This window comes from Podarcis erhardii, assembly GCF_964252035.2.
Source record: "Podarcis erhardii genome assembly, chromosome: 15".
In the NCBI taxonomy this organism is placed as follows: Eukaryota; Metazoa; Chordata; class Lepidosauria; order Squamata; family Lacertidae; genus Podarcis; species Podarcis erhardii.
Genome location: NC_138505.1, coordinates 30,218,168 through 30,237,731, shown reverse-complemented (window position 1 = coordinate 30,237,731; position 19,564 = coordinate 30,218,168). Strand labels below are relative to the sequence as shown.

At 47.0% G+C, this 19,564-nt stretch overlaps 1 protein-coding gene across 2 annotated transcripts in view; it reads right to left on the bottom strand.

Annotated features, from left to right (window-relative positions):
* Nucleotides 1-301: 301 nt before the first annotated feature.
* SEPTIN5 (septin 5) overlaps nt 302-19,564 on the bottom strand; it is a 38,817-nt gene continuing 19,554 nt past the window's right edge. The window contains exons 8-13 of one of the 2 annotated variants that reach the window (XR_014151632.1): nt 17,823-17,924; nt 16,566-16,662; nt 13,251-13,386; nt 10,975-11,077; nt 2,149-7,509; nt 302-2,118 (exon numbers count right to left, since the gene is read on the bottom strand). Coding sequence is in view for 1 of the 2 variants with exons in the window: in XM_081842819.1 (XP_081698945.1) it covers nt 7,453-7,509; nt 10,975-11,077; nt 13,251-13,386; nt 16,566-16,662; nt 17,823-17,924 (495 nt within the window). In the remaining variant the exon portion in view is untranslated. Of the gene's footprint in view, nt 7,510-10,974; nt 11,078-13,250; nt 13,387-16,565; nt 16,663-17,822; nt 17,925-19,564 lie in introns of both variants that reach the window. The other variant, XM_081842819.1, reaches the window with a different exon arrangement.

The window sequence follows — 19,564 nt, the reverse complement described above, 5'->3', positions numbered from 1 at the left end:
TGCCCACACCTTTTTATGTTCCTGACTCTCCTCCTGCTCTTTTAGATGTGGCAGCCATTTTGTCTTTTGCCATGCCCTCAAGACAGCCATGTAATGTTATTACACCCACCCCACAGCAGCCATTTTGTGTTTTGCTATGACAAGACAGCCATCTTGTGTTATGCCACACACACCACGGCAGCCATTTTGTGACTGGCGGCCACGACACCATCTCAAAATGTGCCCACGGACTTTAAAAGATCAATGACCCCTGTGTTATGGAAAGTAATTTAACAGAGTGATCAATGACAAAGAAGCATGGTTTCGGGTTTTTAAAACTTTTAGTTTACTTCATTGATCAGTTCAGGTAGTAAACATTATATTAATAATAATAATAATTATAATAATTATAATTATAATTTTAATAAAATGGATATGTTTAAAAGGTTCTGTTCTCTTTGATCACCATGACCCCCCCCCAAAAAAAAAGTTCAACAGAAATATACAAAACAAACAAACAAACAAAAAAGCGGTACGGAACAGAGCAAGGCAAGGCGGGTGTCACAGAAGCAATAGCAACAAGCCGCAGTTTACAACATGGCTGCAACGAGTGAGATGCGAGGGGAAGCCTGAGAAAGGCAAGAGGTCATCACACAGCACAGAGAACAACCTTCCCCCCCTCCTTCCAGGAAAAAAAAAAGGCATGCGGAATAACTTGTGAGAACAAGCACAAAGCGTGTACCGTTGAATAGCAAACCACCGTTTGTGGGAGCAAATCAGGGTATTGGCACAGATATTGGCTCAGCACCTCCCTGGTGAGGCACAGTCTACCTTGGACCTCTCCAACCCACCACCCACATGCTACTTATGGAAGTTGTGGGCTTGCATCCCCATTGAGACTCTCCTAAGAACAGTTAAGAATGGCCCTTGCTGGGTCAGGCTGGTGGCCCTTCCAAATCCAGCATCCCAACCAGACACCCCACAAGCAGGACCTGAGTGCAACATCACTCTGTCCTCCAGAGATCCACAGCGACTGGTTTTCAGAAGCACCCTACCACCGACAGCAAAAGCATTGCCTCGAACACAGCACAGGGAAGAGCAGAGAAGCGTACCTCCTGGGAGGTTGTAAGGAAGTGCAGAAATGTCCAGGCCAACCTAGGAGAAGAAAGCAGCAACTCCATCGGTGTCCTTTGCTTTTGGAGGAGGGTGGAGAAACCGGTGACCCTCCAGCTGTCGTTGTTGGGACTCCAGCTCCCATCAGCCCCAGGCAACATGGCCAATGGTCAGGGAACGATGGGAGCTGGAGCCCAGCAATGGCTTGTGCACAGCCACAGGTTTCACCATCCCCAAGTTGCAGTGCTCAGAAACTGGAGCGGGAGGACAGAGAAAAGCAGGGTGGGCCTTAATTAAACCCACAAGCCCTGCTGCTGATATCCTTTAATTTTTAAAATAGGAAGGGGGCGCAAGGCCAACACAAAAGATAAGAAGACTGGTCCCCAACTGCCTGCCTCCTGTACTTCAAGCACTGGTTTGTAACTGGCCAAACCATGTGTTGCAGTTAGGGATGGAAGGTTTGTCCATTTGAGTTCTCTCCATTTCCCATTTTTCCAAACTTAAACTCAATTCTCCACATCTCTGCGGCAATTTTAGCTTTAAAGAAATCCTCATGAAAGTTCTTCAGCATTTCAGTGTGGCTCCCCCCCCCAATAAGTATCTCTGCGTGTGGAGTTTTGACACATTTTTGCAAAGCCGTTTCTCTTGATATGTGAATTCTACTCCCAATAAAATATTCATTTTTATGCGCTTTCGTAAATGTTGTTTGGTTGGAGACCTGAGCCGTAAAACTCGGGTAACTCTGAATTTCGAAGGATTCTGTGCTTTGCTTCTCAGAGTGTTTCAGAAACAGCAAATTTGATGGATTCGGAGTTAAATGAGTACAGAATTGAAATTCTCCTCCATCCCTAATTGCAGCCCATCGGGATTCGTGCAGATGCACCACGCGCTATGGACCTTTCCCATAGACAGCTGGAGAATGGCCAAATGGACTCTACTCTGGTCCATCTGTGCGTATTAGGGTGTACGGCAGCTGTCCTTAAGGCAGTGTTTCTCAAACCTATTTAAAACTCAAGACATCCACACCTGTTCCTGGGCTCCCCTTCATTTAAATACAGACCAAACCATCTATGTTCCATTTGCCAATGAGCACACAGACCCATGCTGAACCTGGTGCTATGAGCTAGGACAAATAGCCCCTCCCATTTAGAGGCAGGGCCTTAATTTTCATCCAAATATATTTCGCTTCAGCCCATTCAACAATATTTCAAAGCCCCTGGAATGTTTCCAAAAGCACAGGAAGAAGGAAACATCAGAAGAAGAGCGTCACCTTTCATTGAGTCTCAGGGTTGTATCCAAGGTAGCTGTGGCTCTCCAAGCTGTTGTTGGACTACAACTCCCATCAGCCCTGCTGGGTGGGTCTGATGGGTGCTGAAGTCTAGCAACATCTGGAGGGCCGCCGGTTCCCCAATCCTGCCATAGCATCTCATACCTTCTCGAAAGAAGCAGTGGTGGGAACATCAGGAAGTCTCCAACTGCCCCAGGATATTCCCCCTCCTTTGAATTTCCAATGAGCTTCTGTCCCTCAGCTGGAGAACATTGGCTTTTAAGCTCCTGCCTTTAAGGTAAGCCATAGGGCAAGGCTGGGGAGGCTGTACCCGTCCACACGTTGCTGGACTCCAACTCCCATCAGCCCCGGCCAGCATGGCCAATGGCCAGGAAGGAGAGGAGCTGTAGTCCAGAAGCAGCTGCAGGACCACAGAGGTCCCTCGCCACTCCTGCAAGAGAGCATTTCAGCCTAACAGTTGGCCATACAGAAACCCAGTGGGACACTGCTGAATTTCAATTTGTCGGACAAATAGCTGGAACTGAGATTACTCTGCATGTATTAAAGAGCTTGCCAACGTCACAGTTATCTGCATTATCACCAACACTGCTTTGTCCATTGTTCACGGTGTCCTGCCTTGTTCATTGGTTACTGTAACTATGTTGCTTTCAGCTAATCATCGCTGCCTGTTCTTTTGACATTCCATTCCCTGCTGACCTCATTCATTCCCGCAATGCTGTGTCTCATACGCACGCTTGCCAATTTAGGATACACTCAATGCATCTGATGGAGTGGTCCATGTGGCCCGCAAAAACGTATGGTGTAACAGATTTATTAGTCTTTCAAGACTCTCTGCTGGTTTTGCTCCAGCAGGCTAGCTCAGAGAGTTCCCACAGTTATGTAGCAGAAACAATGAGCTTTAGATGTATGGCATGTACACAGCCTAAGCAAGGCTGTGGCCTGGTCTTGTGGGTTGCTTGCTGTCCTTTGAAGTACCGCCTTATCACGGAAAGCCACACAGCCTGCAGCTTTCCTCACTGGATGTGAGGCTAGCATGAAAGACACGCAGAATGAGAACAGAGCTGTGGCTGCAGGAGAAGGCAATCCTTATCTCTTGCCAACAGTTCCCTGTGCCTTCCAGGATAAAGGGGGTATCATGGAACTTGTCACCCTGACTGGGGCCCCAAAGAAACAAGAGACAAGGGCTGTATTTATACCATCGTTTTAGAGCATGTTGCAGGAAACATGGTTTCCTGCAAAGCATTCTGGGAGCTGCAGTTGGTTAAGGGTGCCAAGAGTTGTTAGAAGAGACCGTATTGCATGCACAGAGCTACAATTTCCACAGCCTGGGAAGGTAGGCCACCTAGGAGAAGGAAAACTCTGGTCCTAAAACTTTGCTGCCTTGCGGGATATCATCAGGAGAAGAAAAGGCTAAGGAGTAAGGTAAAAGGTAAGGTAAAGGACGGTTAAGTCCAGTCAAAGGTGACTATGGGGTTGTGGCGCTCGTCTCGCTTCAGGCCGAGGGAGCCGGCATTTGTCCGCAGATTTCCGGGTCATGTGGCCAGCAGGACTAAACCGCTTCTGGCACAATGGGACACTGTGACGAGTGCCAGAGTGCACAGAAATGCCGTTTACCTTCCCGTCGCAGAGGTACCTATTTATCTACTTGCACTGGTGTGCTTTCCAAGTGCTAGGTTGGCAGGAGCTGGGACAGAGCAACCGGAGCTCACCCCGTCACGGGGATTTGAACTGCCGACCTTCCAAGTGGCAAGCCCAAGATGCTCACTGGTTTAGACCACAGCACCACCAGTGTCCCTGTGAAGAGGGACTGGCTGTTAAACTGCTATGAGAATTGTAGAACTGTAGCTCTGTGGGAGGAACAGGGGTCTCTTAACAACTCCAAACATTTACACTTTCCAGGATTTGGGATGGGGGGGGAGAGATGAAGCCTGTTAAAAGTGAGAGCATGATACTATAGATTTAGAGGCAGCTTTAAATAGAATCTGCCTGCCATTTGCTCCAACTCCTTCTGCAGTTGGCCACTCTGCCTTCCACCCAGGGCAGGCTTGCCCTTGAGCTGAACCAAAGCAGACGCAGAATGCTGTGAGATCTCATGAGAGTTCCACAAGATTTCACCAGAAGCCACCACAGCTACACAAAAACAAGGCCGCAGTGGTAGGGGGTGGCAGGGGAGGTGTGGCAAGAAAGCTTTGCCTCAGGTGGCGAAACAGGATAGACCGCCCCTGCTTTCACCCCTGCCAGTCCCAGTGGGCACCAGCAACTGCTGTCCCCTCCACCATTGCCCCATACGGGAGCTGATGGGTTGATTCTTGGGAATAGGACACAGCCGGACATTGCAGCTAAGAGCAGTAAGCTAACTTAGGGGGTTCAGGGTAGGCCTCACGCCACACACAGCTCTGTCCTCCAACACCTCAGCACCATTTGCAACACACAAACAGATTCTACCTGAGGCAGCAGCGGTCATTACGGCCAATGTCAGGGCCGGCTTTTCCTGAGCACAACCATGAGACTCCCCAAGACGCCCTGTGGCTCATCTCAATTTCCTCCAGGCTTTAGCCAGGTGGAACTGAGGTATAAACTAGGGCTGCAGCTTGGGACCCTGAGAAGTTTCACTTTCTATAAGGAAAGAAGGAAGTCTGCAGGTTGGTAGACCTGTCAGAGATGTGGTTGAAGACACGCTAGGTGTAAAGAAGAAGCAAACATCTAGGGAATGATTCTGCCATGCCCCATGTGCTTCCTGGGCCCCATGTGAGTTGTAGCTGAAGTCAGCAGGTCAGCAAAGGCTGTCCCAAACTTGGGTCTCCAGCTGTTACTGGACTACAACTTCCATCATCCCCAGCTAGCAAGACTGGTGGTCAGGGATGATGGGAATTGTAGTCCAAAAGCAGTTTGGAAAACACTGTCCTAAATGAAAGTGTGGCACATCTAACAGCAACACGCTATATTCTGCTTGTTTTTCTGTTTAAGATGGGAGGCGAAAGATAGAAACAGAAAGAAAGAGGTTTCACCCTGCTCCCTACAAAGGAGGACGATGCTTCCTTATCTTTAGCAGTGCCGCAATAGGGTATTTTGATAGGGATATATTCACATTTCTGTTGTGACAAGTTGCTCCTGTAAAAAAAAATATCCGTTTCTAGTCAACAGTTAGAAAACAAGGGGCCCCATCTCTCTTTTGCATTCAAAAGCAGGTGAGGGTGAAACTTGGGGCCCTCCAGAGATAAACTACATCCCTAAACATTGGCCGTGTTGGGGCAAGTGGGAATTGAAGTCCAACAACATTTGGAGGAGCAGGGGGTTTCCCAGCCTGTCCTAAAGGGAGAAGAAGGGTCAAAAGAGCAAAGAAAGCAGAAGGAGCCCTGTAATTTCAAATTAAAAGGTTGGCGCTGCAAAAGCTGCACAACACATTTCCCTCTCCCTGGGAGCCTGTGGCCACTTTCCGGAGCGTTACACACTTTGCACAGAATTAAAGTTTCCTTGTTGCAGAATGTGGACTTCTGAGTGCGAGGTGTATACATTATCTCTGGCCATAAGACTGCCAACTGCTAGCAACAGTAGAAAAAATCTGCCTCCCCTATTCAGATCTCAGCTGGTTCCATCTGTGATGCCATACACCCTATAGCCACATCTCCTCAGTTCATGCATGAGCAGTTTGCTCTCAGTCTCACTGCATCATGGACTTTGTAGCTGTAACCTTGTGAGCATTGGGCGCTGGCCTCTAGACTACAAAATCCATGATGCAGCGCAACTGAGCAGAATAAGAAAGACTCACACTAACTCTGTATGCAGCAGACATTTGCACGGTGGCCCAAACTGAAGCAATGCATATTTCTAGAAGCCCACAACCACACAACACAATCCCAGGTTAGCAGAATACCATGGTTTGCTCCCATCCCAAGTCCATTTTCGGGTGGAATTTTTTAGATCCCTAAAAAATGACTTGAGACATTCACTAGAGGAATCCACTGGACAGCGTACAAACCAATTAACACATTTCTCTAGGAATCCAAATTTGCTCCATGGATGGTGAGAGACAAAGCATGGGCTGAGCGTGCCAAGATGATGCTAAATCTCAAAGTAACTCCTGCCTTGCAGATCCTTACCTCTGCAAGAAGTCCAACAGTTTTACATCACTCAATACAACTCACCTAAAACAAGGGCAGTGGGAGCTGTTTTTTTACTAGGATCCCTCGCCAGCAGGTCTTTTAAGTCCTTCCCCCCCATAGTGCAAAAAAGAGCCATGAGATTCTTAGTAAAAACATCATCGTCATGTCAGGAATGTTTTGAGAAACCATCAAAGAACGCCACACACCCAACCATCCTCATCCTCTCAAAGCGGCTGGTGGGGAGAGGACCAAGGGATGTCCTAGGCAAGAGGTCAGGCTGGTTGGTGCTCAGGTCAGCAGCACTTGGTTCAGAGGTATCGTCGGCCTTCTTGCAAAAGCTTGCCGTGACCTCAGAAAGTTTGAGGACAAAATGGAGGGGTGGGGAGAGCTGGAAAGAGGAGGAGAAGAAGGGTCACAGCACCTTGGTTAGAAGTAAACAGTTAACGTGCATTTTACACAAGAGTCCTCAAAATCCATGTGCCATAGAAACGGTGGTTGGTTGGTTTGTTGGTTGGTTTTAAATACCAGAATGCTCCTTAATAACAGTTTAGTACATCTAGGAAAGAGTGGGGACAGCAGGGAATATCCCGATCGTGGAAGAGGTCCGCAGCAAGCAACCTCTCTCCTCTCTCGTCTTCCTGCCTTCCCACTAACAGACGTTGCTACGATCGAAATAGAGCACGGAGTAGCTGACATGGTGTCCTACAGCCACTGCTGGACTGCCAACTTCCTGTGATGGGCGTTGCAGTTCGACAGTGTTTGCAGGGCACCACGTTGGCTACCCATGAATTAGAGAGACGGAGGGAGGGAGGGAACGGGTGCCGCTCTTGCTCACAAGTCTCTTTGTTTTTGTTTTGTTTTGTTTTGCAACAGGAAAGTCCTTCCTAAAGCATCTGCGATTCCAGCTGAACTGCAGACAGTGACAAGGATGATCCCTTCCTTCGCAACTTCCATCCCAGCTTCCTTTTTTCACTGGTCTTGCATCTGCTGTTTCATTTTCTGCAGCATCTCTTGCATTCTACGCAACTGTAGGAAGAAAAGAGAGGGAGGGGAGAGAGGTGACGCTGTTTATTTATTACTTTTCCAGCAATATTCTCTCCCCCACCCCCGCCGCCAGGCTGCCCCCAATTTCAAGGCAGATTATATTTCTACACTGTAGTCTTCAGTGGTATAGTACAAGCCCCTGAGTCCTAAAAGAAAATGGTGTTGCTGAACTTGTGCAGTGGAGTAAGGAATAAGACCTCCAACATCTGACTCTGAGTACTTACACGGCCAACAATGGAAAATTTGCACTTTCAGGCAGCACAAAAGTCCACTCTTATCGTTCTACCCGGACACTGAGGTCCAGCACCGAGGGCCTTCTGGCGGTTCCCACACTGCGAGAAGCCAAGTTACAGGGAACCAGGCAGAGGGCCTTCTTGGTAGTGGCGCCCTCCCTGTGGAACACCCTCCCACCAGATGTCAAAGAGAACAACAACTACCAGACTTTTAGAAGACATCTGAAGGCAGCCCTGTTTAGGGATGCTTTTAATGTTTGATGTATCATAGTATTTTAATACTCTTTTGGAAGCCGCCCAGAGTGGCTGGGGAGGCCCAGCCAGATGGGCGGGGTATAAATAATAAATTATTATTAATATTATTATTATAGAGACATGAACACGCCCCACTCTCATTCTGACTGATGGGAACCTGGTGTTTACATTGCTATTGGAGGCTGCTGGTTAAATGTCAGCCTCCTTCAAAAACAGTTGACTTTGGGATTGCACCTACTGGACGGTGCCTGTGTCGTCACTGATGACAAAATGATACACACTTATTACCCACACCAATGACTGTGGAAGTTCTGAAGACTTAATATGAGTGAAGTTTTCTTCTTCTCTTTTTTTCTTAATATACTTTCCTAAGTATGCAAAAATGCTTTGGGTTAATTGATGAACCAGGGTACTGGACCAGAAGGTCCGTTGGCCCGATCCAGCACGGCACTTGATCCTTTTTCAAGATGAGAGTGAACAATGCCATATTTGAAAAAGTAAAAAACCAGGACACCTGAAAAGTTGTTCAGCTTTTTTTTAGGAAGACCCCAAAATGGTCAAGCTTTTATTTAGGGGGCCACCAAAATTGTTGAGGGGTGGACTTCCGGGTTAGCGCCATCGACTAATGGTGGATTCCCTCCGAGCTCCGGAGGGAATCAGTTCCGCAGGACTGGGTCTTGCCGCTGCGGCAACACGGGGACCCTTAAAAATCACAGGCGTGGAAGCCTGTGAGCGTGGTGACTCGGCGGGCACCATTTGCGCCCCCCCCCAATCTGCGAAGGAGCCTTTTTAAAGGCTCCGGAACGGGGACGGGGTGCGGCGCGGTGCTGAGAGTAGACTGCTTCTTCTGCGGAGTGAAGCTGCAAGCCATTACCGGAGAGCGCTGACTTTTTTCTTTGAACAATTGGACTCTAAAGCAACAACCCGTGAGTAGTACGGAAATTGGAATCTTAAAGGAAATTTTGATGAATCAGGAACGAGCGGGGAAGGTTTAAAAAGGAAGTCCGCCTCCCCCTCTTTGTAAATAATTTAAAGCAAAGGACCTGCTAACTAAGGTTGAGAGAATTCTTTCCTTTTTTTTGTAAAAGATTTTAACTTCACGGCTTGATATTACAAGAAATTTTACTGGAGGATAAAGAACTAATTTTGGGAGCTGAAGTGTCACCCCCCCCCCCGGACCCGGGAGAGTTCCGTGAGAGAGCCTGTTGATGAAGTATTGAAGAGTTTGACAGCTGTCAAGTTAGCTGTCAAGAAGGAAAAAGAGAACGTTGTTTCTGTTGTTTCTGCTGGTTATATTTGTTACAATTTGTTGAAAATAAGGAAGGGTTGATACAAACTAACTTGATTTTTGGATTTGAGCTGAAAGGAGCATTAAGGAACCAAAATCCCCGTAGAGGGGGTTAAGGGACATTACAAGAATGGCTGGAGGAGGGGAAATCCAGGCGGAATTGGCCAGAGCATTTGTTCTCTTGGGAAAGTTACAAGGGCAATTTGATGTTTTGGCTATAAACGTCACAACTTTGGACTTAACAGTAAATAACATGGTTGAATCTGATAAGGATTTGAAACAGGAAGCCTATTCAATTGGGCAAATAGAGAAACCTGAGGGCTTTGAAAATATGGAGAAGGAAACATATGTTGCCCCTGAAGAAAAGGAAGGAGGAGCTGTAATTTTGCAGATGTTAAAGGAGAGCTGTAACTTGAGGCCTGACATGATGGCAACAAAGCAAAATAAAAACTTGATGTGGAAAGTCTGGCCAGAATTGGAGAGTGGAAAATTGAGAGATCTCCTTATGTGGAGATCTGAAGACCGAAGGATTACAAATTTGATTAAGGTGGAAGCTGGGGCTTTGGGGACATTTGGACTTGAAAGGAGTATGAAACAAGATTTGGAATACCCCATAGGCTTCATTTTTAAGTATGGAGGTCTGGCTGGAAGAAACATGGATCCTGTTGGGCCGGAGCCTCTCCGAGATTTGGGGTTTAACATTAAGGACTATCAAAAAGACCGGCAGAGAGGAACTGAGAGAGTTTTAAGAGCCTCAGATGTGAGATCTCCAGGCTAATACTATATTGAGACTGATGGACACTTGCTGGGGACTGAAACCGGGAAGGGAGTGGGTGGAGTTTGGGAATCTAAAGGGTATACAATTATAATTTGTTCTGTTTTTATATTGTTTTGCTATTGGTATGAAAATTGGGAAAGTCGTGGAAGGGAAGTTTGGCCGACATTAGGAAAAATGTTTAAGAATGAGTACTGATGTATAAGTATTGATGTTCAAGTTTGGAAAAGTTAAAACTGGTCTTTAAAATGGTCTAAACTAAATGAGAATAATAAGGATTTGCTGAGCTAATAATTTAAATTGGAATACAAGAAGGGGAGGTGTGAGGAGGTCTGAGAAACAAGTTAAAGGAAAATAAGCAATTGAAATTTTATGTGTTTTTAATTGTTTTTAAGTTTTGCATTTTTGTATTTCTGTCATTTTTTCTTTTATTTGTCTATTTTTGTTTTTGTTTTGTTACTGAAAATCCTAATAAATATTCATTAAAAAAAACAACAAAATTGTTGAGGGGTTTTGGGGTGTGTTTTTTTTACAAAAACGCCCAAAAAAGTGATTTTTCAATTGGATTGCCTAATCATCATCATCATCATCATCATCATCATAATTAATTTATATCCCACCCATCTGGCTGGGTTTCCCCAGCCACTCTGGGCAGCTCCCAACAGAAATAATAATGATGATGATGATGATGACGACGACGACAAAACATCAGACATAAAAAACTTCCCTAAGATCCAGGACAAAACGCCGCCTTTCAGAAATTCTGCCTAACGATGGCAAAGTGCTCCAGCACACGACAAAACTACCACACACACCCAAACAGCTCCAAATTCAAGAAGAAGATAGCTAGCTTGGGCGATGTCTCAAGAGAGACCAATAGCGAAATGCTTCCTTACCTCTTCATCTTTCATCTTGATCAGCTTCTCCGTTTCCGCATCCGGTGTTGGGAGCGGCAAAATTGGAATGGGGCTCTCTATCCTGTTATCCTGAGTCAGCTTGCTAAAAACATAAGCAGGAGAAAAAGGGAGAGGGAATGAAGCTGGGTTTCATTAACTCTCCAATCCAGGAGGTTGCTTTATGGCAGCAATGGTGAGTCAAAAGTTCTCAGAAGACACTTTTCTAACCAAATTTCTTTTTCCCACTACCATCCCAGAAAAAAAGGACGTCCCCCTGCAACATTTATCCATTCATTCACCAACAATCTTGGACCTGCCGTTGCTTGGGAGCTCTAAGCACAACAACAGAAAATCAGTACAAAGTTTAAATCCGTGGTTAAAATCAGTGCAATTTTTAAAAGGTTCAGTCTGTCATCTTGATTCAAACTAGTGTCCCATTGTATCAAAACATTGGGGGGGGGGTTTTGAAGAAAACCTTCTCCATAATTTCAGGAACCGCCATGCAAAATTTAGTTGAAAACAGTGCAGGCTTGAAAGGTTCAGTCCACCATATTGATTCAAAATGGTGTCCGATTGTGTCCAAACATGGATGGAAACCTGCTCCTTGATTTCAAGTGCCACCATGCAAGATTTAGTTACAGGTAAAGGTAAAGGGACCCCTGACCATTAGGTCCAGTTGTGGCTGACTCTGGGGTTGCGGCGCTCATCTCGCTTTACTGGCCAAGGAGCCGACGTCCAGCTTCCGGGTCATGTGGCCAGCATGACTAAGCCACTTCTGGCAAACCAGAGCAGCGCACGGAAACACCATTTACATTCCCACCTGAGTGGTATCTATTTATCTACTTGCACTCTGACGTGCTTTCGAACTGCTAGGTTGGCAGGAGCAGGGACCGGGCAATGGGAGCTCACCCCGTCACGGGGATTCGAACCGCCAACCTTCTGTGGTTTATGCCCAAATGCATAGTGAACAAATGAACAAACAGCTTTCCAAAATATATAGCTGATTCACTCATTCAGCCAACTAACCATCAACTATAATTCTCAATCTGGTTTAAGGAGATAACAGAAATCACTGGGTTAAAGCTGACCAAAAGTTCAGCGATAGCATTATTATCAATTTATGATGGGGTGGAAGGTTCCCAGGCTATGGAGGACTTGCTCACAAATTTATTGACAGCTGCACAAAATATTATAGCTAGGTAGTGGAAGGGGCAGGCAGAATATAAAACCGAAGAATGGTATAAAAAGGTGTGGGATATACCTATGAATGATAAATTCACATGTGCCATTAACGTAAGGCAGGGAATATGCAGGAGAAATGATTTTGAAGAGACATGAAGGCTGTTTGTAGAATTTGTACTGTTAAAACGGAAAGGGGTCAAACCATCGCGAGGGGTGTTGAAATTTTGGGAGGTTGGGTAGTTACAATGGAATGGTCTCAGTGGTGGGGTGCACATTTTTATTCTTATTTATTCATGATTATTACTTTGTAAAAAAAAATATCTCAATCCGAAGCAAATGGCTGGTAACAACAAAGAAGAAATATAGATTCTAGTCCTCATGTTTTTAAGTAAAGGGCTGAATTAAAGAGAAACAGAGGCTCCACCACTGAGCTATGGCCCTTCGCTGAAATGCTGCACTTCACATTTTCAGAAGAAAAATCATCCCACTTTCAGAAGACATTTGCCACACAACAACAACAGCTCTAAGCATAGCTGTCAACTTACAGATTTGACAATAAGGGACCAGCAGCCTCGAAAATAAGGGACCAGCAGCCAAAATAAGGGATTTTAGTCAACCAGCTCCCAAGCCAAAGGCAGAAAGCCCAGCCAGCCCAGCAGCCAAACGAAGCCTCAAGTAGTGGTTCCCACAGAGCAGCAAACCGGCAAAGGGGATGCAGCAAGGAAAACCACTGTCACCTCTCTGCTGGGAAGCGCTGAGCAAAGGCGAGTCCCCAGGCAACGCGGCTGATTTGATTGGCACAAGGCATGCAAGCTCCACCCCCCAGTCGTTCTTAGACTCCTTATTGGGTGAGCAACGCAGCCAAGCAACACAATTGGAGCCTCCCTCCTCCCTTGCCAGCAGGGAGAGGAGCTGTTTCATTTGAAACCCGGGAAATTTAAGGGACATCATCAATAAGGGACAGCAGCGGGACACGGCGCTGGGATAAGGGACTTTCCCGCCAAATAAGGGACGGTTGACAGCTATGGCTCTAAGGGCTGATTCACACAGACGCATTCATCCTTTGACGGACCAGAACCTCAGGGGGACCCTACCTGGTCATCTGCTGGATGCACTGCGCCCGATAGTTCTCGTAGTGAACGTCGCAGGTGACGTCCTTCAGGTCGTGCATGTGCGTTCGGATCAGCATGTTCCGCAGTTTCACAAAGTCACAGTGCGCCTGGTTTTCCACTGAGGAAGCAGCAACAACAGACATTGTTTGGCACACAGCAACAAACAAACAAATCTCGGGTAAGGAGGGGAATGTATGCACCAGAATCACCCTTTACATCCTAATTGTATTCAGTTATTTCAAGCGCACACACACACACACACCAGTGTGTATGACTGTAAAAGGAACTGTGTTAGAGAATAAACGTGACAAGCACAGCTAAGCTGTGGTGGAAGGAAATCCACCGGTTAGCTCATTTCAGACACATTCCTCTGACATGCCTAGGGGAACCCATGAAAAGAAATATGCAATTTCAAGGGGATGCGGGGTTTTTAATTGCATACGACACATGTGTGCATGGGCGTTTGTGTGTGTGGAGGCTGGTCCCTGTTTAGGGAAGCTTTTAATGTTTGATGCATTACTGTATTTTAATAGTTTGTTGAAAGCCGCCCAGAGTGAGCGGGGTATAAATAATAAATTATTATTATTATTATTACTATTATTATTATTATTATTATTAGGGCAGATGAGGCACTTTGCAGACACCAGTGGAAGTCACCAAAGGAGCCACTGCCGCCACAGGTCCAACACTGAGCTTCGCATCCTCACAAATTGCTAAGTCTCCAATTAGTTGAGATGGCATTGTTCCATATCCACTCTGTTAGAGATTGGGAACATACACATGGCCTCATCGGATTACAGTAAGGCCCAGCGTTATGCTCCAACACTAGCCTGCCAGAGGCCTCTGAAGCAGGGGAGGGGAGAGATCTGGCACCTCAAGTGTTGTTGGACTACAGTTCCCATCATCTCTCTCTAATGGCCATGGTGGCTGAGGCTCATGGGAGCTGGAGTCCACAGCATCTACAGAAGGGCAGTCCAACCTTTCTGACCACGCCGGCCGCAAGAGTACTTTGACAGAACCTGCGGGCTACGCACTGAATTTAATTCTCACATCATAAATGAAAGAGTTTGCAATATAGTTAATACTATTTAATATACACAATTAATATATTTAATTGGATGACTCTGATCTAGAGATTGGGGGAGATTGTTTTAAAAGCTTCCCCAGCAAGCACATTCTGAGCTATTTGACCATTGGCTCTCTGAATTCCATTGATGCTGCTTGCCATTTTAGCATATCGTGTTATAGTGGTACCTCGGGTTAAGTACTTAATTCGTTCCAGAGGTCCGTTCTTAACCTGAAACTGTTCTTAACCTGAAGCACCACTTTAGCTAACGGGGCCTCTTGCTGCCGCTGCGCCACTGGAGCACGATTTCTGTTCTCATCCTGAAGCAAAGTTCTTAACCTGAAGCACTATTTCAGGGTTGGCAGAGTCTGTAACCTGAAGCGTATGTAACCTGAAGCGTATGTAACCTGAGGTACCACCGTATTTATATCATGCTTTTAGTGCTGTGGTTGTTATGCGCTTGTTGCCGTTACTTGCTTAATTGTTTGCTGGGTTTCGTTAGCTGCTTTGAGTGTCCCCATTGGAGGGGAGGAAAAGCAGAGTATTATTTCATTTATTTATTTTAAATATATATATACACCCTGTGTATATAAATATATATATATACCCTGCTCTTCACCACACCTGGGTCCTAAATCTCCTTGCAAAAACAAAAATATACGATATACAAAATTTAGAACATGAATTAAAACACCGGGAGAATAAAACAGCATTTGTGGTGGTGCAAAGGTCTCCTGAAATAAAACTGCTTTCACCTGGTGCCTGAAACCTACCAGAGGCAGCAGGTGCGCTGGGTTCCTCCCAACATTGTGGGTGCCCAATGCATGGACATGACTGGTAGGAACCCCGACACACCCTGTTGCGACTGCGACAGGCTCCGTTAGGCCCTCCCGCTGCTGCCACAGGTTCTAACTGAGGCTCACTTGCAGCGGGAGGGCCCATCAGAGCTCTATGCAGTCAGAGTAAGGTCCGCTGGAGCCAAGGGTACCATCTCGCCCTCAGGACTGTGGGTGCCCGCCGCCACAATGCAGATGTGTGACGTCACACGCACAAACCTGCACATGCAGGACACTGAGGTCCAGTTCCAAAGGCCTTCTAGCAGTTCCCTCACTGCGAGAAGCGAAATTACATGGGACCAAGCAGAGGGCCTTCTTGGTGGTGGCGCCTGCCCTGTGGAACACCCTTCCCATCAGATGTCAAGGAAATAAACAACTATCTGACTTTTAGAAGACATCTGAAGGCAGCCCTGTCTAGGGAAGTTCCTAATGTTTGAAGTTTTATTATGTTTTTAATATTCTGTTGTGAGCCGCCCAGAGTGGCCGGGGAAACCCAGCCAGATGGGTGGGGTATAAATAATAAATTATTATATTAACATTACAGTGGACGCTCGGGTTGCAAACGTGATCCGTGCAGAAAGCACGTTCACAATCCACAGCGCCATATCTGTGCACACGCGGGTCGCAATTTGGCGCTTCTGCGCATGCGCAAAGCGCAATTTAGCCTTCCGGTACTTCCGGGTTCGGCGCAGTGCACAACCCGAAATCACACAACCCAAAGCATCTGTAACCCAAGCTATGACTGTATTACATGTGCGTGTGACGTCACACATCCGTGTTGTGCTGGCCGGTGGTGGCTCTTCTCCGCAGTCAATGAGGCACCCTATTTCTGCGGGGAGGGGCTGAGAGAGACGCTGCCTCCATGTCTGACACACACCCACCCAGAAAAGGGTGCCTCGCTGGCTGGCTGCAGAGCGTGGATGCCTTCTCATTGACTCTGTGGGTGCCCAGCCCCCAGAATTATATTCTTGTGGGTGCCCAATCACCCACGGCCGCTTGGAATTGGCTCCCATGGCTGGAGCCCACCCAGCTGTGGAATATTGAGGGGGCCCGTTGAATTTTTTTGTGGATGCCCAGGCACCCACAGCACTGCAGAGATGGCACCGTGACAGGCAGTGAATGTCTGACTTCTAATAGTTCCATAACGCTGGACCCACCACACTGAAAACACGACTCCTCGTTGACATGAGTCGTGCTTCTGGGCCATGGGGGACTGCTAATAGCAGAAATCGGAGTAGAATTAAATAGTATAAGTAACCGAGGCATGGGTTTTCTGCTTTGGGTTGGCACTCGGAGGTAGAATGCCCCCGGACCAGCAGGTTCCATTTAGCCAAACAGCTTTTCGGAGACCCAACATCCAGGACTCCCATCTCGCTGCCCAGGAACACGGCTCACCTTCCACGATTCCCCAAGGGTAGAGCCGCCCTCGCACCCTCTGACCTTTGGCCTCAACCACCGTGTTGCTGCCAATGACTGCGAAGGGAGCACTTTCCTGGAACGGGAGGAGAGATAATTTCAGGGTTTATTGGACATGGTCAGACATGGACACAGAAAGAAGCTAGAGATCAGAGCAGCTGGAGAAGACCAGTGGAAGAAAAGAAGATTTAGGGAAGCAGAGTGAGGGATTCCTCAGTTTCCTTGGCCCAGGGTTCAACAATTCCCATCAGCTCCAACCCCTGGCCGTGTCGGTTGGGAGTGATGGGTCTGGGAGTCCAATAACATCTGGACGGGCAGATGTGGTCCATATTGCTTTAGATGTTTGCCTGACATGCTGAAGGAGGGAGAGGACCATGTTCACACATCAAGTGTGGGTATTACAGGATAACATTTGTGTCCAAATTCATATTTTGTGATTCAACATATACTGTATTTTTCCGTGTATAAGACGAGGTTTTTTTAATTATAAATTGGCTGCTGCTGCAGCAATTGGATGGGCAATTGGCGGCAGCTGGTGGCAAGCGGGCAGACGATTGGTGGCTTCGGCAGGCGATTGGCATTGGCGGCAATTCCCCCCCCCCCCATAAAAAAGCTCAACAACTCTGGGCAAACTCCCCCCCTTAATTCCTTAATTTGTAGTCCCCATCTTATACACATGGGTGTGTTATACACCAAAAAAGACAGTACTTAACTAATGCACACTTAACAAATTTTCATGGCCCTCTAGTGGCTATGGTGGAAGTAATGTGTTAGTGTTAACTCTGAAAGTGTATACTCAATTCTGACCAAACTAAGCCTCTTAATGTATATTTTGCTCTAGGAGGTTTAGTTGGCTCAGAACCAAGGATACACTTCCAGAGTTAATATTAAACACATTATTACTTCTGGTAAATGAGCCAGCATAGCTGCTAGAGGGCTGTGAAAATTGTGTCCCAGGCTTTTAAAGACTCAGCTACACGGGTACAGTGGTAACTCCGGTTGCGAACAGGATCCGTTCCGGAGGTCCGGCCGCATCCCGAGTAATTCGCAACCGTACAGAAACATTTGCACTAAAATGCTGGTGAATTTTCATGACGATAAAATTGCAAACTGATGTGAAAATGCGGGAAACTTAAGACAGACAAAATGAAAAGCTGAAACAACCCCAAATTGACAGGTTGTCTCATCCCTAACCATGACCAAGTATTATGGGAAATATTTTTGCCCCTTCCTCACCTTCAGCTCTCTGTCTTGTTGTTTGAAGTCCTCGTCTTCGTCAGAATCGCACTCAGGAAACTGGTAAACTTTAATTCCAAACTTGTCGATCTCCTCCCTGATCTGCACAGGAAGGAGAAAACAGGAAGAACACTCACATTACAACATAATACTTGGCTGGTGCCATAAAGAGAAACATTTAAAGCAGGAGTAGGGGAACTTTTCCAGTCCAAGGGCCACATTCCCTTTGGGGCAATCTTCCAGGGGCCACACACCACTTGCTTTCCACTACATCAGACCAACGCATAGCTGTCAACTTACAGATTTGAAAATAAGAGACCAGCAGCCTCAAAAATAAGGGATCAGCAGCCAAATTAAGGGATTTTGCTATTGTAAAGAGTTACATACATTGGTAGGATTGACAGATGCTGTCAATCCGGCATGAGGCGGTCGTGGCATCACCGTCGCCGCTGAAGTGCCGCCCTTCTGCGTCCCTCCCTATCCCCTCCTCTTCCTCCTCCCTCAGGCCGCCTCCTCAGCTACCACCACTGCTGCCGCCTCCAGGCCCGTGGGCAAGAGTCTCTCTCCCTCCCCCCTCTCTCGGGCGGGGAAGGGCCGATGGAACTCCTCACACCAGGACGACGGTGCCAGCACGGGCACTCTCGCGCGGCGGAGGACCCTGAGCTGCTGCTTTCCTCCTAAGCTGAGTGAGCCTGAAACCCGGGAAATTTAAGGGACAGCAGCAATAAGGGACAGCAGCGGGACACAGCGCTGGGATAAGGGAGTTTCCCACCAAACAAAGGACGGTTGACAGCTATGGACCAATGAGCCCAGTATTATTTAGTCTGGGCCAAAAAGGAAGCACACCCTCATCCCTACATCAGAGCATTGTTACAACTGGTTTCTTGCAAGCTGCTTTGAGACTCACATGACTGAAAGGCAAGCTACAAGCCAGCCTTCCCCAACCCGGTGCCCCCCCACTATTTTGAGCTAAGGTGTCACCATTTAGTACAAGGGTCGTCAACATTTAGTACAAATGTCATGGGCTACTACTGCCATCTTCCCTGGTGGTTGGCCACACTGACTGGGGCTGATGGGAGTTGTAGTATATGTAGAGGGCACCACACTGGCTACACCTGTGTTAAGTATGTCAAGTCCTCAACAGCTTGGGACCAGTTTACTTGAACTGCCTTACTCCACAAGTGCCCGCTTGACTGCTTCGATCTATAGAACTGACACTTTCACAAGAGCTACGTAATGTTGATTCCACACTTGTAAACCGTCGATCCTTCGGTGTGGCAGCACCTACTCTGTGGAACTCCCTGCCCAATGACTGTAGACAGGCACCCACTCTATGTTATTTTTGGTGACTGTTAAAATGGTGCTTTGTTTAAGCAAGCCTATTCAGGCATGTCATTTTATTGTGTATACAGTCGTACCTTGGAAGTCGAACGGAATCCGTTCCGGAAGTCCATTTGACTTCCAAAATGTTTTCAATATGTTCTGTCCCCTCCCCCATGCTTTTCAACGTCTACATGCAGCCGCTGGGAGAGATCATCAGGGGGTTTGGGCTGGGTGTACATCAATATGCGGGTGATACCCAGCTCTACCTCTCTTTCAAATCAGACCAGTGAAGGCAGTGAAGGTCCTGTGTGAGTGTCTGGAGGTGGTTAGAGGATGGATGGCAGCTAACAGATTGAGGTTGAATCCTGACAAACAGAAGTAATGTTTTTGTGGGACAGGAGGCAGGCGGGTGTGGAGGA